The 23999-nt window shown below is 41.0% G+C and overlaps 1 protein-coding gene across 6 annotated transcripts in view; it reads right to left on the reverse strand.

Moving 5' to 3' along the window:
- Positions 1–57: 57 nt before the first annotated feature.
- pde4ca (phosphodiesterase 4C, cAMP-specific a) overlaps positions 58–23999 on the reverse strand; it is a 49921-nt gene continuing 25979 nt past the window's right edge. For 3 of the 6 annotated variants that reach the window (XM_046407890.1, XM_046407893.1, XM_046407894.1), the window contains 15 exons: positions 12492–12683; positions 11228–11272; positions 10710–10746; positions 9942–10015; positions 9771–9823; positions 9161–9273; positions 6171–6264; positions 5725–5897; positions 5519–5617; positions 5273–5437; positions 5049–5148; positions 4740–4894; positions 4479–4601; positions 3782–3964; positions 58–3650 (listed from right to left, as the gene is read on the reverse strand). In XM_046407890.1, coding sequence (XP_046263846.1) covers positions 3144–3650; positions 3782–3964; positions 4479–4601; positions 4740–4894; positions 5049–5148; positions 5273–5437; positions 5519–5617; positions 5725–5897; positions 6171–6264; positions 9161–9273; positions 9771–9823; positions 9942–10015; positions 10710–10746; positions 11228–11272; positions 12492–12683 — 2113 coding nt within the window. In that variant the 3' untranslated portion in view covers positions 58–3143. Of the gene's footprint in view, positions 3651–3781; positions 3965–4478; positions 4602–4739; positions 4895–5048; positions 5149–5272; positions 5438–5518; positions 5618–5724; positions 5898–6170; positions 6265–6675; positions 8536–9160; positions 9274–9770; positions 9824–9941; positions 10016–10709; positions 10747–11227; positions 11273–12491; positions 12684–23999 lie in introns of those variants that run through there. The other 3 variants (XM_046407891.1, XM_046407892.1, XM_046407895.1) reach the window with 3 other exon arrangements.

Consider the following 23999-nt stretch of genomic DNA (forward strand, 5'->3'; position numbering starts at 1 on the left):
CTATTTTCTGTTCATGTGTTATTATTCAGTTTCCTCATGAAAGCAGAGAGAAAGACATCAAAGAGTAAAGAGTTTTTCCTTTATTGGCAAGGCATACAGTTCTAGCTGAAGAGTGCTAACACACCTGCAGTTAAACAGCAGAGTTTGGATTGTCAGAGCTGCAGAGTCTTAGTTCATGATCCATATTCATAAACTCTCTAAGAGCAGAACAGAACAGAACAGAACAGCTGATCTAGGATGGCTTGAGGTCATATGACTATTATCTATGAATCAAAAAAGTCTCAGATCAGTACACTTGGCCTACTGGAAGATCCTTCATGAAAATGTGATCTGACCAGTTACGAGAAAACGGAGGAAGACAGTAGAGGAGAGATGTTTCAGAAAACCCAGATGTAAATTTGTCACGCAACTATTTTATACCAAGAAAAACATTAAAGCGAGTATTTTTGCTTATGTATAATGTTGTCTGCAGACATAAAGAAATGAACCGAGAAGGAAAAAAACAGTTGAAATCTGCTGCGTCTGACTTTCTCACACATCGAGCTACACATAAGTACTAAACCTCAGACTAAGATAAAGTCTACTGATCCAATGTTTCTGACAGATAATACAGATATAATAAATAAACTGTACATGAAGCACTGTGAGGAAAATGTACAAAATCAATCGGTGACACAGAGAGACAGACTCTGAATCTTGTTGTGCTGGTTAAGCTGTTGTTGTTAGTCCTTAGCGTTGAAGGCATCCTTGAGAGTTGGTCTGTTTGGTGTTTATAGCTACAGAAAGGATTGCACAAGTATTACTCCAGCATGTCAGTTAACCAATCTATGACCAGAAAATAAAAATTCCACATTTGAAAATAAGGCATCAAAAAAGCAAAAAAAAAAAAAGCTCGTTCACATGTGAAAAGAAAAGATGATTTACTCAGTTCTATGGTATTAAAATAAACTTTCTCCACAGGCTAATATACTCTTCATATTCTTTGAATTCTGCAGCCAATGTCATGCATTTCAGCAAAACACATTTTTACAGTCAATTATAAAAAGAAAAGAAAAAAAAATCAGTCCCTCCAACATCCAACTTTTAAGAGCTGTAGTGGCCCATGCAATCCAACTCACCCACCAGACCATTTGCCAGAAGAAAAACAGTGAAACAGTCACGTTATACTGTACATATTCAACTGTACTGGAAGTGCAGAACTGTAAAAGTACCATACAAAGTGCTTTGGTTTTTTTTTTCTTAGCAAATACATCAAAAAGGTCAACCCAGTCATTCATTCACACACAAAAAACACATCACTGTTTTAAGACAATATCAGTTTCAGTTACTAATTTAGGAGGAGTTAGAAAAAAGGAAAAGAGACACTGTGGTCAGATTGGCACACGGAGTGCTACAATCAACCAACTTTATCAGTCACTGATGGAAAGTAGCCAGTGGCAAAATGGAAATTACAGTACGGGTTGTGTCATGCTTGCTTGGCACTTGTTTTGTCATTGACTATGTCCCTGTGAAGAGCAAAATATTGATCAATGAGAGAGAAAAAAAGATGAAAATAATTCTGGCACAGGAAACTGTCTCTTTGTAAGCTCCCAGATTTTTTACAGTTACAATGAAGCCAACATCCTTCTCTGCAACCCTTGTAAAACACTGCCCTTATCACAACACTAACTTATGGAAGTAGATGTTATTGAGTTACTGTTATGATAAGGGATGTGAGTGGACTGTCTAATGCATTTGTAGCTGTACTGTAACTTTAAGTTTTTGCATAATGTCTGTGCTGGTTGCTGAACAGTGAGTGACAAACTGTTGACAACTGACAACTGCCTCCAACGTGTTCATGCTTTGGCTCAAGCCCTTAAAAACCACAATGAGGGCTAGCTATGAACAAAACTGTAAAGTGCTAAACTTGAAGGCAAACTGATAAAATGGGTGCCAAATACAAACGAAAACATTAGCTACTTGAAAGACCTTAAAAAACCCAAATTAATCAAAAGAACAACAAAACTGAAACATAACTGATATTTTGGGCAGTCCTACTGTTAAATACGTTTTGAATGTATTTTCCATACAGGGCTATGCAAAACCCTGCAAGTCATTTGCCTCCAATGTCAGAACTTCAGTTCCACTTGTCAACACTGGGAGGCACCATGTTCACAGCCCATACTGCATTCGTTCTTACTCTATGACTGTGTAACACTACGCTGACACTGGCTCAGTTTTGTTGCTGTCACAATACCATAGTTTAGCATTGTAAAAATGGAAATAGTGAGCCTGAATCAAGTAAAAATCTCCAAATAATATGTATTGCCAGTTACTTCATTATAATCATATTCTCCCAAAATAACTGCTTGCTGAGCACAATGAAATGAAGCGCATTAACTGAAAGGAGTGCTACGTATACAATAATAATGACAAACTTACTCAAAATGTTTGCTACATTTAAAATTTCCTGCATAACATCATGCACAGCTCCTTTCTGCCCTGTTTTCACATACACTGCTTTGAAGTTTCACTTTTCTGTATCTTCATTTACTGTTCTGTTTCAGTGTGTATGGAACTAAACAGAAGACAACAGAATAAACAAACCGATGAAAAACTTAAAAAGGCAGGAAAAACAGCACTGTCCCTGTAAATTGCAAGTTTGGCAAAATGTGTTGCAAGACTTTGCTGAGTTTTCACGAGCATTCATTCACTTCCTCTTTTTCTTCCTAAATACTCCAAAAGAGGAAGACAGTTCTGTCATTTGTTGTCATAGACCTTGGGTTGGCTGGTAAAAGGGAAGCTTCATTTAAACTTCTTGTAGTCCCTGTAGAACGTAATCCACAGTATGTCTGAGTGAAAGACACAGAACATGAAGGACTAGTCAGAAACTTGGTTTCCCGTCCTCTACTGGAACAGTGAGTCAGTCTGTCTCTCTCCAGTGCAAGTGACTGCTGTGTAAAACTGCAGACTTTCTTAACACCCCTCAGACCCACCTGCACCCCCATACTCCCCACCCCGAGGCTTGCTCTCACCCTGTCCACGGAAACCAGAGGTGATGGTGTTTGGTTGGAGTGAGAGAAGGAGAGTGACAGAGGATGAGGCACCAAAATCAAGAAAAATAAACAAAAAAAGGCTAAAAGAAATACAACCTTTCACTAGTGCTATGTGCCAAGTCTGAAGCGCGGTACCCCAGAGACACTTTCCTGGTCTATTTCTCTGTCTTCGGCCATGTCTTTCTCAGAGTCTAAAGAGAATGTCCTGCCTGAATCAGTAGTGAGCTTTCTGGTGAGCAGGTGAGTCGTGGCAGATACCGGATCAAAACTGCTGCCTGAATCAGTTCTGGAAAGTTCAGGCCCCCTGCTGCCACTGTAGCCTTCCTCTTCCTCAGGTGGACTTTCAGTATCAGACTCTCCTTCTTCTTCCAAAGTCAGCTCGAACTGGAACTTGTCAGCCGAAGTGGAGCCACCATTCCCACCAAGCGATGAGGCTTCCCCGGCAAGGGCTCCCTCGTCCTGGCCCTCTGGGTTGGGTGAGGGGCTGTGTGGGATCATGCTCTGATACCACTCTCTGTTATCCTCCAGTGTGTCCAGGATCTCCTGAGCATCTGGGTGAACAAGGTCAGCCCATGTCTCCCACAGAGGATGAACAATATAGTCAATGAAACCCACCTGAAACAGAGAGTCGACAAGTGGTATATATCTATACAGCGATTTCTCTTCTTCCTTCAGTCCCTTTTTTTGGACAATTTTCTACATTATAATTTTACACTTTATAATCATTTGCAACTTCTATTCTGTACCTGGTTCTTCTCGATCGAGGCATTTTGTTTGTCACACATGGGGCTGATCTCCATGCCTTTGTCTCTCTCCCTGTCCCCCTGAGTGAAAAACTCCACCATGATGCGGTCTGTCCACTGCCGGTACAGCTCAAGAGGCTTGGTGGGGTTGCTCAGGTCTGCACAGTGGACCATGTTCTGAAGGACCTATGATGACAGAGAACTGTTTGTATCTGTTTGTGTATCTATGTATATACAGTACAACAAAAAACACCTTTAAAATACCACCTTGAACTGAAATGTATTGATACCTTAATAATCTTAATAATATAACATAAGAACCAGCATTAACAGCATAAGCAGCATTAACTGAAAACCTTATGAAGAGGTTGTGGTGAAAAGTGCCTATTCAAACAAACAGCAGATGTGGAGCAACATTAGCACCGATATGGATATGTGTTTCTGATCAGTCCAGTATTCACTCTTCTCTTAGTTCTGTTTTTGTTTGGATATTTAGCAGCAATGTTCACCATCTAGTTGTAACTTTTTTGCTGAAAATATTGGACTTTTGCAGCTGATTAAAAGCCCTAAAATCAAAATTCTGAGCTGAAAGATGTTACATGCCAAGTGACACCTTTCACATTACACTTTTCAGTTTTTTAATATACAAATATTGATCAGTGCAGCTCTGACAATGGATAAATGGCAAAACTGTTCTCACCTGTATGCGATCTGAGTAGTTGTCCAGCAGTAGAACTCCTAGACTGGTGACTTTCTTGGTCTCTACCATAGTTTTCAAGTCTGCCAGAAGGTTCATGTGTTTAGACATATCTGTGGCCAGCACCTGTAGGTTAAGCAATTGCGTTTAAGACATTGATTTGAGAAGAAAGAAAAAAAACCCCACAGTGTTACTTTAATGTATCACTAAGATGATTCCCAGACTGAGGCACAACTACAACTTAGCTCCACTGAGGTGTCTTACCATATCTATGACCATTTTACGCAGCGACTGTCTCTGCTTTTTGCTGAGGTTCTGAAAGATGTCACAGTTGTCTTCCTGCAGCAGCTTAAAGCCAACGGCCAGGTGGTGATTCTCCAGCACTGACGAGTCATTGTACATCAAGGCCAGCTCTGAGTCTGAAGGCAGCAAAGCAAATAAAAACGTTTACAGACAGCACTGCTTACCACAATTCTACACAGACACATGTATACAAGCACTTCATCCACATAGTTTAATACATCAAGCATCCACAGACATCCACATAATCCCTGTGGAGCTATGCAAACTCACTTGTGTTGATGAGGAACTGATTGGAAACTCCAGGGTGATCCACATCGTGGATGCTGCTGGCAAACAGGGCGGCGAGGATCTCCAGATCAGTAAACACAGCCTTGGAAAAAATAAGAAGGGAGGAACGGATGCGGATGTTCAACATGAGAAATCATATACAGAACTGTTTGTTTTAACTGTATAATCATCAAGTTTGTCTTGGATGAATTAGAGCAATCGTCTACCTCCAGAGCAGGTGTGGACAGTAGGACATGTGTGGACTGGACCACATCTGCAGCATGGATGTTGTTGTGGTAGGCCACGTCCGAATGGTAATGATCCTCTAAAGTCATCATGAAAGTTATAAAAGTGTCCACTGGAATCTTAAAGGACTTAAGCAGCTCACGCTCCTACAATAGCAGGAGAACATCGGGTAAGTCAAGGTAAACATGAAGTACTCTGAGAAAGTACAGCAGGTTGGGATGTGTTACCTGGAAGATGGTGTACATGGTGACTGTTAGCGGGCGGTTTCCAGAATACTCTGAGACCTTAAAGATGTCAATACCCCATCTGTTTATGTCCTCCAACTCCTGCCAGCGGACAATAAGCAATATATAAATATAATATATATATAATGTGCTGTACGTTATTATTATATAGTTAAAAAAAATGTATATAGTTAAACTCATCCTCATACCCTTGCTAGGAGTCCTTCCTGACTGGCATTGACTCCGAAGCGAGGGATGGTGGAGGGGGCGAGGGTGGGGCTATGGGTGGCTTTCTTCACGCCACTGATCTGGGACATGGGCCGCTTCTTCTTGTCCTTTTCCTTGGCCGGGGGAGACATGATGTCCATGTCATGTTGCTTCTCTGTGAGGGGAAGACAGATAAAATATTAACACTCCAGTTTGTTGTTGCACTAATAATACTGTCATGTTCTATTCCTATTATCTCATTTCAACATCCTGCTTATATATATTACATTATATCATTCATGTGTCATAATCTCACACTTACCACATGCAACTAGTAATACAGGTCGAAAACATGTAAGCTGTTCATAGATCTTTCACTATTAAATCATTTTTATAATACATATGTTCATGTACAACTTGAGGATTATACAAAGTGAAAGTGTTTTACCTAGGAAAGTGCTAGAGATGAACTCAGACACCTGGTTCCCTGAACGGCTGGTTTCTGACAGCTGGCTGAGCTCTCGGTTCAGCATCCTCTTGAACTATGGTGAAACACACAAACACTTGAAATGCACATTCAGTTAAAAGAGAAAACCGCATTTTAACAGACAACCATTAGCCATCCATATAAATATACCCAGAAAGACTACACACACAACAACATCCACATGTGCTTGTGTGTGTCTCACGTCACAAACGGCGCAGAAGCTTGTGATTGGACAGAAGTGATTTTACTTGTAGTAGCCGGCACCCAAACGCACGCTGAAGACTTCATAGATCTGGGTCATGTTTCTCAAATTAAAAATCTACAAATATAACTGAAGATATTCAGAGAAAGTCCACTTTCTCATCTCAACATCCAGCTGTCCATTTCTTCACACTCATTCACAAAATAAGCAACATGCCAGCAGTCTCGCCACATCCCAGGCAATTCATCCCTCGCCTCTCCTTACCTGAATAAACATCCACGACGCGGAGATGAAATAACTCACTTCTGGCATTTCAGCGCAAAGTCGAGCATGGGGAGCAAAACTAAAACTGAGCGAGAGCGCAGAGCTTTCTGGTCGTCCTCCAATTCTGCCTGCTCCACAGAGAAACAGACAGCAGGGACACTTTGTGCTCCTATATTGCTTGCCTGAGCGAAATCCACTGCAAGCAGACAGTCCACTGGTTAGTGCTGTGGAAGCTTTGATCAGTGGGAGATGAGCAGATGGATAAAAACAATGTCCACAGAAGAACAAGAGAGTGGAAGCACAGCTGTGGGAAAGCGAGGATGCCAGGCAGAGAAGATACACTCCATCGCTCCCCCTGACTCTCCCTCATTCACTCAGTTACTGCCTGCTCTCGTATGTGTGTAAACAGAGGGAGAACGAGGTACTCTAATCCCCGCCTTCTTCCAAAAATGCCCAAGAATAGCAGCCAACCAGGCGGCTGCTGCAGCAGAGGTTGGCAGAGAGAGAGGGCCCTCATTGGGTGGGAGATGTACAAAGTAGGCAGGGCTGAGTGTGTCAGAGGTGGAGGTTGTGAGACACACCATGTGCACAAAGTTTGAAGAAGATATGAGGGAAAAGCTTTGAATGGATGGGTGGGGGTTTCATTCATGTGGCTAAAAATAAAAACAGCACACAATGTACCACAAAAAATGTGGGAACACTGACCATTATAATGAATGATTAGATATAGAAGATTACTAAATATTTTGACAGAGAAATACACTCAAAGCAGGCTGCCTTGAAATAATAAAATGCGGTGTCTGTACAAGAAAATAAGTCCAAACAGAATAAAATACAACTTCAATAGTACATTTTTTGATTAATCCAACCATGTTTTTAAGGTGATGTAAAACATTATCAGATAACTACGTTTTGGGATGACAGGAATGAATAAGTGACAGGAAGTCACAGAATATTTGCTTTTGTATTTAGTCCACAGCTATGAAAAACATTCTGAATGGTTAAATGAGCATTTCCTCAACTGAGCCATTCAGACACAAAAAATGAGGAGAGGTCTCATTCTTTCTCAAAGACACTTTCAGGGGTCATTAGAGATCTACTTTCAACAAAACTGTTCAATAAGTCCACCAGCGATGCAGAAACAATGTTCACTCCGGCTTCCCATGTGCCTGCCTCTGTTCCTAAGTGCCAGTGTGGATAATTCTTCCCCACTGACTGAAGCTGCTCATTGACTGATCTGCAGCAAAGGGGGGATGGAGGGTTGCCGCCGCCACGTGAGCATGCGGCGGGTGTAATGGTATATATATCCAAGCAGGCAATATATATGATGGGAGGCAAGGCGGGCAGTGTTCATGTATGTGATGGGAAGAAGTGTGTGCACGTGTGTGTATGAAGAGTATGTGTATGTTGCGTGGGCGGTCTAATCATGGAATCACATGAGCACAAGGCTAAAGTCTGAGAGGAGGAGGAGGAGGAGAGCACAGGGATGTATGTAGGAAGAATGGATGGAGGGGGGGTTGCCGTTTCATCTTCAGCTCCCACTTCCTCATTCACATTTTTCTGCACATGAGTGGGGGGAAGGGTGTGTCTGTGTGTCTAGCCTCAATTTGCATGCACAAAACCGTCCCGCTCATTCATGGAGTATGCCCCTCTCCCATCCGTTAGCGGATGGGAGATTCTATTCAGATTTTCATGATGGATTCTCTGTATTAGTGAGCTTTCAGATTTGTTCAGGGATCAGTGAAGGTTAACTGCACTTACAGTACATCACACACAATCCACAGGCTTGGTGTTGTACTTGGGGTCCACTCTAATTTGGGTTGCCAAAGGTTGCAATCCATTAATTTACAAAAAAAAGAAATAAATTAAAAATAGTATCTGTTCTAATAAAAAATGTACATGTATTTTCATCACATAAAAGAAGCACAATAAACAATAATAATAATAAATTTGATTGCAGAATTTTGGTCATTTAAGTTATACAACAAGTTTCAGTTCCATAAGAGAACAACAGTGCTAGAGAGAACTGCTTGATATTTATGGATGTTATATTAATGATTAAACAATTTGTACATAATGTATTTGTACATAATGTAACAAGCTGAAAATTGAACTTTGGTTAAATGCTGCATCTGGACGTTTAACTTTTTAAATGTGATGAACACATGCAATATATTCTACATACATGCCTACATTTAGCAGTAACATTGGAAATGCAGTCTTAAAAATGAAACAGGTTCGACCTGGATGTGTTCGGGGTCACTGTGCTCATGTAGCTGACTGGAGTCTGACTACCTTAAATATGGCAACAACATGCACATGATGAATACAATCCCTCAGGGGGTGAATCACACAGCAGATGGGAGAGACTGGACTGCAAGCTCACCCTGGACCTGGCTGTATTAACCTGTGTATCAGTGTTTCATCTTGTTACTGATGTGTGATGTGTGTGTTCAGTACAGCTTTGTGTTTTATGTTAAAGTACCTTGTTGGAAGCCATCTCGCTGACAGAGTGACGAGTTTTAAGTGTCTCTAGTTGTTCCAGACACCAGTCCAGCTCATCTAGAGTCTCTATGGCCAGCTGTTGGTGAGGCTCTTCTGTACCAGATAAACACAGCATGGCATTATGGGATGGATTTGACCCATTCACATATTGTTCAAATGTCAAAAAAGGTTTTTTAAGTGGAACATCAAATGGCCGGTAAACCTACAGTTTATGAGTAAATATTAGAAATTTGAGGTGATTGTACTTTACTTTTCCATTTTATACTACTCTATATCTCTTTACTTTACATACACAACATATGATAAGCTGACAAAATATGATGGCAGTGTTATAGATTAAACAGTAGTATGTGTGTTTAACAGGTCAAATTAGCTCCATCTTGAGCAGCTATAGCAGTAAAATGCTGCCTACATATTAATGCATCAGTAATCCAATACATAATACAAAATTGTGAACATAAACAGGAGCCATTTTATGCAGTGTGTACTTTCATTTTTGATATTTTAACTCCTGCATTTTCAGTGTATGCATTCAACGATAATGAGCTTGCTGTCCCTCAAACAGGCCATCCTAATACCACAGTACTGACCTGCGAGGCTGGTCTTGCACATGGATGGGGGGTTGCTGCCTGAGGATCGTGTCCTGTGAACAGAGACCATCCAAAGTCAGCCAGCAAAAGTCGCACTGTAATAACAGCGCAAGTGCAGTTGTCAGGTGTGATAGTAAGAGCAACAGAAAGCAGGTTTGTCTAAAAACCTACTTGCTGGCGGGGCGATCTTGCTGGCCAGTTATTACGGCAAAGTTACTGCGGACTGTTCTCAGGCTCGCGAGGACCTATAAGACAGGAACAAGGGAGTGAATGTACGAGACGCTCAGATGTGATGTACAACTGATCATAACATCTATGATGTAGTGAAACCACAGGTGTCACTTCATTCATAGCCTTAAGAGCTTGTAAGCCTCCACAAGCAACAACCTTTTAAGTTTAATTTGAAGATATATTAGTAGCTACAAAGCTAGTTTAAAATTGGCAAAGTTATGCAAGCTGAAGAGATATACAGAGGCATATCTGTCTCCCTGTCTGATGTTTGGATGGCATTATTGACATGCCTCTATATCTGTCACTCCACCTGCAGCCAAACACTGACTCAGAGAAAGCCCACAGAGAACCTGGTGTCCAGACCTGACCCTTGTAGCGGTCATGACATGCAAATTTGAACAGCTTGATGGAGCAGTATTGGATTCACCGCTTCTTTTACTGTGTAAAGTGAGCACAAATGTGACGCACATGCTACGCAAGAGCCAGACAACCCCAGCGGGATGCCTGATCCTGTTGCAGGGCCAAACATAATGCTGAGGGGCTGTTCCGACCATCTGGACTTTATTAGAGTTTTTATAAAGACCTGCTGTCTTTAGCTAACAAGTGAATGAATTTTTTTTTTTTAATTTTACCATCTGACAAATTTTCAGAGACCGCACAGAGAAAATTACTTCCAAAGGTTAGGTGAAAAGGTTTCCGAGGACTCACCTGTGCAAACGGTGTGACAATCATGTCTTCCGTATGTCTGCAGTACAGAAGAGAATACACAAAAGGAAAAAGCATGAAACACTAACTAGAACACCAATCTATAAGCTCCTGAATCTTAATAATTCATCTGCATTAAATAAAAAGACCAAACAACAGAAACCAAACTGCACTGCATGTCGTAAGGATGGTGAGGAAATGGATTGGGGAAGGTGGAAGGGTGGGTGATATAAGTATGAACTGCTAAATACTCACAAGTAAATAAAAACACAGAGTGTGTTGTTATACTTGGTTGTCTCTGAGCATCACATGCAAAAACAAAGAAAACAGAACTGGGTGTTTTGGTGTGTGTGGGGGGGTCCTAACGGAGATCAGGTAAAGTGTTTCATATTTAGTCATGTTGGTCAGGAGGGAGGTGGGAAATGGCTGTGAAGCCATCTAGAATGAATGCAGGAAGAGGGCTTCGAGGGGGACAGAGTCAGTGTTTTTATCTTATTTTTGTTTTATCATGTTCTTCTCACCGAGATGACAACCAGTTGACCTCCCAGTGCTTCAAGCTTTCTTCCCTTCAAAAACAGATAGGCGAGAGTTGATGAGGAGACCTGTGACTGCTAACTTTTTAAATTCAAATTGCTTTAGACATTATGAACTGTGGAGGGGGCTGTTTTAGGGACATATTGGACACACAGACAGCAAAAAAGAAACAAACAGACAAAAAAATGTCCCTTTTTTCCAGTATTTTGCAATCCCTGGGAAGCAGATGTGACATGCAAGCATTTGTGATGGAAAAACAGCTGGTTGTGCAAACGTTGGGCGTTTTCAAGAACGTAGATCTGACTGTGCATGTTTTAGACACACGCAATGCACAGCATGTTTTAATACTGAAAGACTGGAACAAGAAATACTAATGTAGAGCCCTCTTATCAGTCTGTGTAGGATTTTTGTCCAGCACAAACAAACGAATGCTGAATGGCTTCACTACATCAAAATACAAAGTCATGAGAAAGCACGCCTAAACAGTACGGCCCTTTGGCTTCAGAGGACTCTCTAGTAATCCAAAGAAAATGCCAAAAAGACTAGTTTCAAATAAAGTAGAGACCGCAACTGTTTACTGCAGCTTGTAAGTGAGCCAACCCTTAAACCAGTGCACCACATGAATCCTCCCATGTGGGAACCCCTCAGACAAGACAAGACAGACAAGAAGAGAAAAACACAGACAGACAAGTCTTTTTGTTGTTAAAGGCTATTTAACAGAAAACAAACTGGTAAGTCAGCCACAGGAACAAGTCAGACCAAAGTGTTTCATGCAACACTTGTGAATAAATTGCATACCTTTAGAGCAAAGACTGCACATTATCCTCACTCATTTTGTGTGTGACTCAAAGCACAGCACACAGACACTGTCAGCTGAATTTAATTTTGCATAGTGATCATCAGAGCATCACAGGTTTATTCTGGTAATAAAACAAGACCTCTTGGTGAGTTCTAAAGCTGCAGAATTAGACATTGAATTTTTGAAAGTTGCACAAACCACGTTCTTCATTTTACTGTAAATCAAAAAGAGTTCACGGCATAAAATTAAAGCATGTGTGGAGCAAAAAGTCCAGAGAGACAACAGTTCTGAGGGGTGTAAATGATAATAAGTCCTGAAGAAATCATAAAAACACATTTTGCTGGCAACCTATCCTCCTGAACATGCAAGAAATCTAAAACATGAGAGAAATTATGTTGTAAAAATGTCAATAAGGATACACTGTCAACAGCATGAGGTGAGAATAAACTTACAGGTCACTGGCAGTGGAGGAGTTTCTGGATGGGCCTTTAGGTGAAAGGTCAAAGTCAGAGTCAGAGCGGTACAGGAAGGATTCCCGCCGCTGGCTGTGAGGAAAGTTGGCCTGCAAGACCAGACCAGAGCCAGGGCTGGCCTGGGGGTCCAGGGGGCTGCGCCCCACTGACAATCCATTCTCCACATCAAAACTGAGAAAAGACAGAGGGACACAGGGGAAGAGGGTTTATTAAGGATAGATTATTCAAGACACATTTTATGGATTGAAAAAAAAAGAAACAGAGTCCATGCAGAAGGTTTTTAACCTTTTTAACCTTCTGCACATGGGGTGAGCTCACCGCTCTTCCCACTACTCTGAGTTTATCTCCCACAGAATGCATGTTGTCCTGTAAGACTGACTGTCCATCACAATTCAAGGTGTTACTGCTATGTCCTCTTAAGCAAATTAGTGCAGCCGACATTATGAATGTGATAGTGACACAAATAAATTAGCCAATGAGGGCAAATCCATTAATTGCTGATTTCATTTAGTAATGTAAATATTAAATTGGTGGGCAAAGAAAAAGAAAAGTAGAAATAACAGAACCAAGTCCAGCTGACAGTCTGGTGTTGCTCGAGCTACTGAGGTTGTCCAGTAATAATGACTGGGAGAAAAGGAACATACAACACAATAGTCCAAGTTTAAAAAAGCCAAAGCTTTCATCACTGACTAACAACATGCAGCCCTTTTTATCTCTTCAACAGGAAATTGTATAATTTAGATGGAAACATGACCATTATAGGCCAGCAAAGACCAAAATAAATACCGAAAATGACAAATTTAGGAGGGTGACAAAGAAGGAAGTGACAGTGTGAAATATGTGGGAATGCTGTTATGATACTGATATATCTCACAAAGGGCACTAAAATCAGCACGGCTTTTACACAATGAGGGGGTGTTGAGAACCACAGATTGTGAATGGCTTCTAATTCTAATGGCTGCATGTTGATGATCCTCCTGCTGTAGAAAGGGGCTGACCACTAGGATAACTGACCCACGAAGCGGCTTGCATCAAAACACTGTAATACAAAGAGTAAACTTCAGAAAAACACTTCTCCATTTTCCACCTGTCAATATTTAAAGCAAATCAGGAAGGCTCCTACAAATCCCACCACATCCAGTCAGCTAAGACAGGGACTACATGATCATTAAAAATGTGTAGCCTCTGTGGCTAATGTCATGTAGGTGAGGTACAAATGTGTGTGTGAAAATCCAGAGGCACGCGCGTGTGGTTGTGTGTGTGTGTGGTGGACTGAGAGTGAACAGCGGGTATAAAATTAGCATCAGCATATTGACGTGGAGGTCATGTGAGTGTGAGTCTAAAAAAAGGCCGGCGCTCAGGTGAGGAAGAGTTCCTCCTGATCAAACACGATCAGTCAACAGAGAAATACACCATATAAAGGCACTGCAGCGCCTTTTTTTCACAGTCTGGGCACGTTTCTTCCTTGATCCACATCTCTGCTTTCCCACAGCCCCTGTGCTGACATGTGAACCTGGAGAGACTCTGTCAGCCTGCTGTTCCGTTTGGCAACACGTCTCCTTTCATAAACAGTCTGAGGAACTCCAGAGTAGAAATCCACGCTTTAGCCAAGCAGCCATTAGTAGAACATGAAGGATTTTGGCCTGGCAGATGCTAAGAAACAGGATAAATGATGTTCAAAAATAAAAATCTCTCAAACCCAAGACAAATAAAAAACTGTTATAGGTGCATATTGCAATTGTTAATACATCTCTACTGGCATGCTTCAGTTCAGCCTCAGTCAGTACTTGAGGGTGCTGTATGAAAAGCTGACATTAAGTTATCACCAAAATAATCACAGCTCATCCTGAGGGGGACATGAATGTCTGCAGCAAATTTCATTGCAATCCTTAAGACAGTTTCGGGGGTTATTTGACTCAAAACCAGATATGTCAAAATCAGGGGATCACCATTTCATCAAGATTCATCATCTGGGGATCCAGATGCAGTCCCTTCAATATCTGTTGACCCACAAATAGCCATGATGCTTGAATGGCTAGAAATAGTTCACCAGTGCATTAATACTAACATTCAATTGCTTCGAAGGCTGCAGTTTCTTCATTCATACCTCTTTCCTCCAGTGCCCCTCCCTTCTAGCCTGTTACCCTGCAGGATGCTGCATGAGGACAGGATATCGGTGTGTTACTCACTATTACGTAACATCAGCCGAACAGAAGACCCCATCCCTCCACACATGTGACAGATTCAGACACAGTGACTGCACTGTACATGACTGAGGAGAGGAGTTGGAGGGAGGGAAGGCAGCAGGGTAACGAGTAAAATAGGGCAAAAAAAGAAGGGAGAGTAAATCAAATTTCAAAGGGGAAGAGAGTACAGCCTTTTGTGAGACACATACATGAGGTATGTTTGTGGTCTTAACTGCATGCACATTGTGCAACTGTGCCAGCGTGGCTCGAGCTGGTAGGGCACATGCCTGCAGATGTGCAAATGTGTATCTGATAATGTGTATTTAAGGATTAATCATCATTTTTGACAGAAAAATAAGACCTTGAATCTGTTTAAAGTGTGTCAATGAGTCTTTTAATATTCTACAGCAGAGCAGTGTGCCTCCATACACACAACTATAATGTGATCTATATGCACATCACCCAGTTACAATAAGTACGCCCTCTTTATCTTTCCTGTTTTCTCCCTCTATCTTGCTCTTTCCTCCTTAATGATGCTGCACCCCTGGCTGTTGTCCTGCACGCTGCGCCCATAAACTTGTTCCTATTTTTGTTTCTGCATCTATGCAGCTAAATTTAGCCTCCCCATGCATGGGGAATAGACTGAGAGAGGCAGTGATACAGCTAAAAATAGAGTTTCAGGTGGAGTACAAAGCCCCCTCCATCTCTTCTCCCTCAGTATCGCAGAGCACCAGACCCCCCCCTTCATGAATATTTATGGTGGGTTTCTATTTGAAGCCGATGCTGAGCTAAAATTAGATCACAGATCAAAATATCGCCTACGTCTTTCCCTCACTGCCATTCCACTTCCAGTTTTCTTCTCTTCCTCAAGGGAGTGAACGTGAAGTCTTGACTTACTCATGACATTGGAATATTTACCTTTTACTTAAACACACACAATAATATTGCATTTTTGCATGCAGTACACGTTAATATGTACACCTCACATGATTCCCAATAGTACAATGTAATGATCTCCCTGAGGTTTATGTGAATTAAGAAAAAAGACTTCAATAGTAAACAGTAGCATGAACACAAGGAGATTGTTGCCAAGGTAACAACAAATTGGATTCCAAATAAGCCACATAAATAAATAAACACATGATATGCGAAGATTATGTTTTCTGTTTTTGAACAACCTTAGATGAGAGGTAAAATTAAGGAGGAAAATGTTTGAGGTACGTACGTTATATTTCATTCATGTTATTCCTTTCACTGCATAACTCACTGTAACCAGTCACAACAATGTTAAAACAACACATAAATTATAACATCGTTATTAAATTAGAATGGTTTTCATACAGACAGATGGATTGGTTTTCTAACTGAATTCATATTCTCCTACTGAATATATTAAATTCCTCCTGAAAAAAATAATTAAAGCATATTTTCCTTATATATTTTTCAGTGCTGGTACTGTTAATGGAGTGAATGTGACCCAAATGTGGGGGAAAAAAACCCCTCCATTGTGCACAGCCTTTTAAGCATACACTTTACCAAACGTATTCTAAATATGTCAACTGGGGCTTTTTGTGTTTTCAAGAGGTCAAAGGTCAGCATGCAGGCTAAGCGTGAACACCGTCCGGACAGGAAGCTCTCACAGAAGCACCGTGGCTGTCTGGATGGCTGGTCTACTAATACGACTCTATTGTCTTTGTGTCTTTCACATGCCAGCCAGTCGCACCCACCTACCCACGCACGTCTTCTCTCCTTCCCTGACACCCTCCTCCTTCTCTCCCTTTCTCAGTTTCAGCCACAAGTAATAAAAATAAACAGAACAGAATGAGATATTTTTTAAATAGTCCCATTGAGTAGGAGGGTGTTGTTTAACAATACAGCAGATAAAGTTGTCAGTGAATGATGGCTGATGTGTGGTGCTGTGTGGAGAGCTGAAATATAGCTATGAACTTTCTCTGAGGACAGGGTCCCTCTACTGGGCATTGGGGTAATTGCAAGAGCCAATCTGCTTCATTGTTCCATTCAAGACAAAGGAGGTATACAGCAAAGCTGAATGATTAGTTGATTGACAGATAATTAATCAGCGACAGTTTTAACTGATTGTAATTTTTCAATGGAAAACTATCTTTATCTTATATGATAGCAATCTCTGGATTTTTCAACTGCTTTGTCACATGACATGTCACCTTTGCCACCTCTGTGATTTTGTACACCAAACAATCAATTATTATATACATTTTATATAATTTACTTTATATTATATGTAAGGTATTTTGACTGATTAATGAGAGATAAAAATAATCACTAGCTGCAGCCCCAATATACTGTATAAACAACAATTCAGTGAGTATAGAGCTAAGTCCAATGGCAATTAATTAATGTCACAATATTCATTATTAGATTTTTTTCTGATCTTGATATACAGTATTTCATATTAGGGAAAAATTATGGAAAACATAACAGAATCAAATTGATGCCGATTGCATTAACCTGCGATCAATCAAAAACCTACAAAACATTTTAGTTTTGAGCTACAATTCGCTTTGAATGCTTAGTTCAACAATTACACTGAAAGCAAACAGATAATAATATTGAATCACCACCAGTAGCTGTTCCTACATGGAGAGAGGAAGAAGAAATCTAATATAAAATGGGGTCTGATATGGTTATAATAGTTCTATCCTAAGCTGACATCTGAATTCACACACAGGGCTTCAGTCAAATCTGTCTCTTTCTCTCTCTCTCTCTCTCTCTCTCTCTCTCTCTCTCTCTCTCTCTCTCTCTCACACACACACACACACACAAGCACACGCACACACACACACACTTACTTTCTCTAGTCAAAAGACCAAACTGGAGCCAACATTCCTGGGCATCATAAAGACTTCTACAAAAGCATAAAGAAGGAGGTGTGTTGCGGCATTTGTCATTTAAGCGGCTGGCTGGTAAGAAGCGTGATTGATGGTAACCTGTCAGTGGCCCTGATACTCGACACCCCGCCTGCGTCACCGCCTGTCACAGCAACGTCAATCCCATCTGGGGAGCATTAAAATACAGGAGCTACAGGGCAGGGCTGGAGAGGCAGAGACAGAGAGATAGGCCTGTAAACCAGGGCAAGCTGTCATCTGAACCTTCATTCCTCATTCCCAGGCCTTTGCTGTGACACAACCAGAGGTAGAATTTGTTACACCAGAGCCGACTCGCAGGACCGGCTCAGCCATTTATTCAAAAGCTATTTAAAAGACAGCACAGAGTGTCTATTACATGTAACACAGATCACATCTAGTGACGCAAGAGAGTATCGTATTTCCTTGATAATAATTTGAAATAATTTGGATTACGTGACGATGAGTGTTTCAAGCACTTGAAAGCAAATGAAGAACTGCGAATCAAAAGCAGAAGAAGCGTAAAACTCGGAGTTTTTTCCTCTGATGTGGTGCTGAAGCATTATAATCCAGGCTATGCATATCTGTGCTGCATCTGCACATGACACATGAAACATGTTCTGGAGCAAACAAGGATTAGGATAGGCTTAATGAGACCACAAACTTCACACCACCAGCTAAGCATCCACAACACACAGAACGGTGAACCAAGCATGAACCAGAGGTGGTAAATCTGGCCATATTAGACGACAAAGTATACTTGGAGCAATGTGAAATTCACAGTGATGTTTTCTGTGTGTAAATTACTGTGTAACAAGAAGAGCCACCACTGTGTGCTCTGTGATAAAAGCTGTCTGGTTGTTTTTGGTGTGGCCCTCACACAGAGGCAGAACCGCCCTGGCTGTTTGTCTTGACCTTCCTCTGCTTTCCTATGACAGCATATTAGATGATGGAGGTGGTGTGTTTTTATGTGTATTCAGTCCAGCTGCATTCATTCACAATATTATATAATCCTTTTTTCAAATCATAGTTGAAACAGCTGCTTTAGCTGACAGGTTGTCTTTGTCTATGCTTCTTTGGCCATAATTTCACTATGCAATTTGAACTGTAACATTGTTCCCGTAACTGTCACTGTTACATTAATTTGAATACATTATGGCTGACATACATACATTGAATACTTTTCAAATAACTAATAGTTTGAGATTTAGAGAAATATGCTTATTTGCTGTCCTGTTGAGAATTAGGTGAAAAGGTCAGTATCTCTCGTGTCTGTACAGTAAATATGAGGCTACAGCGAGCAAACAATTAGCTTAATATGGGAACAATAACTTCCTGGAGTTTCACTGATAGTCTGGGAACCAGTGACGATCTTCTCATCAAACTTTGCAAGAAAGCAAAAACTTCTTCTTTATCTGATTTCAACGGTACAGCTCTTGTGTGGGCAGAAGCAGGCCGGAAAACATTACGACTGGCTCCCAGCCCTCCCTGTTTGTCCCTGTTGTCTCTGACTGATTAATCCCCCTTGTTGAAAACCGTGAGGGAAATTGCTGCATGCTGCATATATGTTGTAGACCCTCCTCAAACTATTTTGCTATTTTTCCAGAACATACTCATGAATAGTAACACAAACAATAACCTTTCAGGCACCGTATGATTTCACATCCAATAAAAAAAGAGCCAATATGTCAACGTCTTTATGTCCAAACCATGGCTAAGTATAGACACCATGCAACTACAATATATACACGCAGATACATTGTTCAGAATCAGGCAGTGGAAAATTATTTTTTTTAAAAATCGTGACCCGATGTACTTTTAGCTCATGTAACAGAAAGGCAGGAAGACAGAATCACTTCACTGTCCTTTTCATAAAGCAATCAGTTTTGAACAGAGTTATGAAACGTACTATACAATGGGTCTGGTTTGTATAGAGTGAGTAATGGGAAAAAGAGTGCACTGCATTTTCAGTTTGTGTGTGGACATGTTTGCCGCAGGAAGAGGGAAACTTATAACTTCCTTGATGAATGAATCTGTACACTGTTTTCAAGAAAAGGAAGATCACCTGTGTAACTGTGATGTAATTAAAAACAAATGTCTGCATGCCAGTGACAACATACACTGTATTTTTAACTTTATATCAGGCCAATTAAACAAGTGCGTGTGTGTGTTTGTGTGGTCAGTGTATGACTGCACTTAAGTCTGTCCACTGTGATTAAGTCAGAATAGTTTATTTTGCTATGACGTGAGCAGCTAAAAGCAAGAGAGGGGCAGGGAAAGAAAGACGAAACTAGTGAGTGTGTGACTGTGACTGTGTGTGTGTGTGTGTGTGTGTGTGTGTGTGTGCAGTTATTTCCACATGTGAACTATATTCTCAGTGTAGCCTCTTTGATGGGTCACCGTCTCAGATCATGTGGACACAGAGCGCACACTGACTTCTGATGCACCTAATGGTGTGAAGTAGCTGCTGAGGACAGTTGCTCAATCAACTGATGCAGTATAAGCATTACTTTGGTACAGTATCGTGATTGGGGATACGATCCCATCAGGACTTGAGTGAGCAGATTTATCTCCGAGTGGCAAGAGGACTGATTTGTCCATTTTAAATAATACACTTGATAGAAGTGTTTTTCTCTCTTTGCATAAACTCTTTTATCAGTTGCAAAAATTCCAGCAATTTCGGTGCAGTAAAAGTATTGAGAAATTCTTGCATTTTTGTGCCTGTTCTGTGAAATTATGCCTCTATTGCTGCTGGTTGTCTTTCCCAGAGTGAACTTTAAAAACCAACCTCTCTGGCTGTCTGTGTAGACAGTTAGGCAAGGGCATCCTACATATTACACATGCTGTCCTCTTTTATATTGCAGACCATTGTTTAAACTGGAAGTGAACTGCAGGTCAGACATACACAATATATCTTAAATACTTCATGTGTCAAAGTGTGGAAAACTTGTAGATAAGCACTACAGGATTTTCTAATTCTACAGTTACGACATTATGTTAAGGTCAAAAGAAGCACTCAGAGTAATCATTTCAATAAACCTGAGTGAGCTGGAGACCAGAGGAGATTTACAGTGAGTCATAGGTGTGTCCTCGTCTACCCATGAACACACACAGACATACACACACACGCTAAGGAGTCTCTGTTATCCTCTGGGATCGTATAGCGCAGGAAAGAAAACAGCGGAGTGAGATTAGAAGAACTGGAGGTAAATTAATATAGGACACATGAAGAGAGGAAGTGAGTGGAGGAGGGAGAACCTGGTCTATAAAAGTGTTGCAACATGATCAGCGTGCAGCATTAATGGTGAAAGTTCATGAAGTAAGATGAGACAACGGAGAAGGAAATTAACTTGTGATGTTGGTGTGATGTCGTCTTAGACCAGAGCTTATGCTGTACGATGAACCAGCTGTAGTGCTGTCCATTAGTCGTGAAACACAAAAAAACAAGACAGCAACTTGCAATGTGTGTGAGCTCAGCCATCTGAGCAGTGGAAGTTGAGCGGCATCCTACAGTGCAAACACCTTGATTAGTAGTACTGGTATCAGCAGATATTCAAATTCAAATTCAGATATTGGAATGGAAATTAACATGTTCAAATGGAGGAAGAACAATGCAAAATTTCAGCAATTAAAAAAATATTGTCTTTACACACCCCCCCACACACACACAGACACACAGACAAATAATTGCACAATTATTCTGTCATACTAGAAAAATTATTCTTGTGCGTTGGTGTCTGGAAAGCTCGTTACTGGACAGTTAATCCATGAGGCTTCAGGAGAGCGTTCAGTCCATCAGGCCTGTCACACTTAACTCTGAGTGAGCGTAACATTACAAATGAACGAGCCCAACTTCACATTCCCCACGAGTAGTGTACGTGTGTGTCTTCATGTGTGAGGCCTGCAACCCAACACCAGTGGACATGTTCCCACTGTTTGTGAGGCAGATAAATGAGGGTCTCTATGGGCCAGACCACCATTAGAAGCCACTAATGATTTAAAGAAATGCTTTGGAAACGCTTTCAGACACATTTATTATGACTAAATACTTTTTGGCTGTGACGCCTCCTTCTCTTCGCCAGGAGTGGGGAGAGTTTTGCTCTGTGGAGGGCACAGGATGACTTAATTTCTACAAAAGCGGAGATTCATGTACCATGACTGAAAGCTCAGATTAATTTATCACGGCCACACTGACCTCACAAATTTATATAGTAACTGACCTTTTGAACACATGCTATGTGTCCATCTCAAACGCAGGGGTTTATGTACACGAACTTATGTGTGGCAAGAAAAAAGCAAAAACTGCTTGACAGGGTTTGGCATGTAAAATTCAGAGTGTGTCCAACATTCACACTTAGAGATTTTGATAAATCAAGCAAGATGAAGATTTCTCTTTTCCTCTCCTCTCCTCCAGGTTCAACTGACAGGAGAGAGAATTAAGTTTCTAAGAAATGCACTTCTAAACCTCAACTTCAGTTACCTCACCCACATGCAACCTGCCAAAACCGTCATCTTTGTAAGGCTTAATTCATATTAAATTACTCTGTGCATAAATCACACTGTCTCACTCCCAAACACCCAACAAAGCTCATACTTTTATTTGCTGTCAGTGGTTCATTTACAAATAATCTTATAGCATTTTTTCCCCTTCCCTGACTGTCATAACTGTATAATTCTCTGTGTCATTGCCACTTCATTTTCAACTTGGCCCTCTGAACACAGCATTGCAAGAAATTAAATCAATAGCCTGTGGGAATATTAGTTAGGTAGTTTTTCAGGGATTTGGTCACAAACCATGAACAAAATCTTTACCTCACAGTGGTGCTACATGGAAAATCAGAGAATCACCAAAGTTAATACAAGGTGATGTGCGTACCAGTATAAATAAAATGCTGATCCATCCAGTGGTTGATCCATCCAAGGCTTTTCACTAATATGCCACAAATTTCAACCTCGTGGTGGTGTGAAGGGAAAAATCTGAGGGTTACCAAAATCATTACACTACGTCCTCTGGGCATCATAAATGTCTTTACAAAATTTCATGGCTATCCATTTGTTGGCTGCTGAGATATTTTAGCCTGAACCAAAATGGTGACCTCGAGCTGCGCTGCTGGCATGGCTAAAAATCCCATTTCCATCAGGTTGTTCTGAGCTGCTTCATGAAATGTGCTTTACAGAGTGCTTTCATAGCCTAAAACCAATTTCAGGCTCATAACATTGAAAGCAAAGGATAAGTAAATGCAGCAGAACTCATCAAAGTACATAAGCTGCTACTGTCCCAGGTTTTCAGGGGGAATCCGCTTATCCCTGCTCTTTTAGGAAAAGTAGGTGTTACCTCTACAGCTGAAAGTTGAAATGAGAAACCAATAACTGCCACTGGGCAAATGGCGTCACTTCTTATCAGGCAATGTGCTGTGTATTAAGAGCAGATATATTCAGCACTTCATTTTGCATTGTACCTGTTGTGCTCACAGACACGTGACAGCGTGCATCCCCTCACTGCATTTCCATCTAAGGAGAAAGGGCTCCTGTTATCTGGCTGTTGTCTTCTGCACTTAACTGAGATAATTGGGCCTTAAATCACACACCAAAGGCATGTGAGCACTCTGGGTTTGATACCAAAAGCTGCAGATTTATATTCTTCCTACCCCTGCACATCTTGATATCTTTTCTTAAACCTAAATGAGGAGTATATCTTATGTACCCAAAATGAGCCCTGGCTGGTATGTCTATGTGCTTACATCAGCTCTCCGAATGCCACAGTGTTCTACTAAATGTATAGGTCGATACCCTGGACAAGGTGGAAAGAGAAGAAGATGGGGATACAAAAACATTTCGGAAGCATACGGATCTAACACCACAAATCACTACTATCGAATCATTTCCGTACTCATAAGTTTGTCTTAAAAATGTGATAGATTCCTAAAATTGACATCGACCAGGCTGATATTCATATGCGTCCCCCTGTACTCCCCCTTGCTTTTCCTCCAGAGAATAAAACGGCGGTGGTGACTCTGGATCTAACAGAGTCTGCTCTTCCATGATTATCACCAGTGTACCTGGGAAGATCAATACCTCAACCAAAATAAAGCTCCACTGTCCAAGCTTTGCAATCTGTGACTAAACTTCTTGGGAACATCAATCGATCGTCTCCAACAAAGACAGCTGCTCTTAAAACTGCTACTAAAATAAGCAGGCAATTTCTAGACTGCTCTTTTAAAGCCTCAGGTGGAATCAACCTGGGCAGTACTGGGAGAACTAATAGTCTGACATTTCCACACGTTTGCTCCACTCCTGAAATTTTTAACCAAATGGGGACTTTTTATTTGCTCGTTTATGAGCTGAAGTCAATAAAAAGGACAACCGCCCTTTAAAAGCCCTGGTGCTCGCAAATGTTGTGCATTACATCTGATAAACAA

The sequence above is a fragment of the Scatophagus argus genome, chromosome 13 (genome assembly GCF_020382885.2).
Source record: "Scatophagus argus isolate fScaArg1 chromosome 13, fScaArg1.pri, whole genome shotgun sequence".
NCBI classification, from domain to species: Eukaryota; Metazoa; Chordata; class Actinopteri; family Scatophagidae; genus Scatophagus; species Scatophagus argus.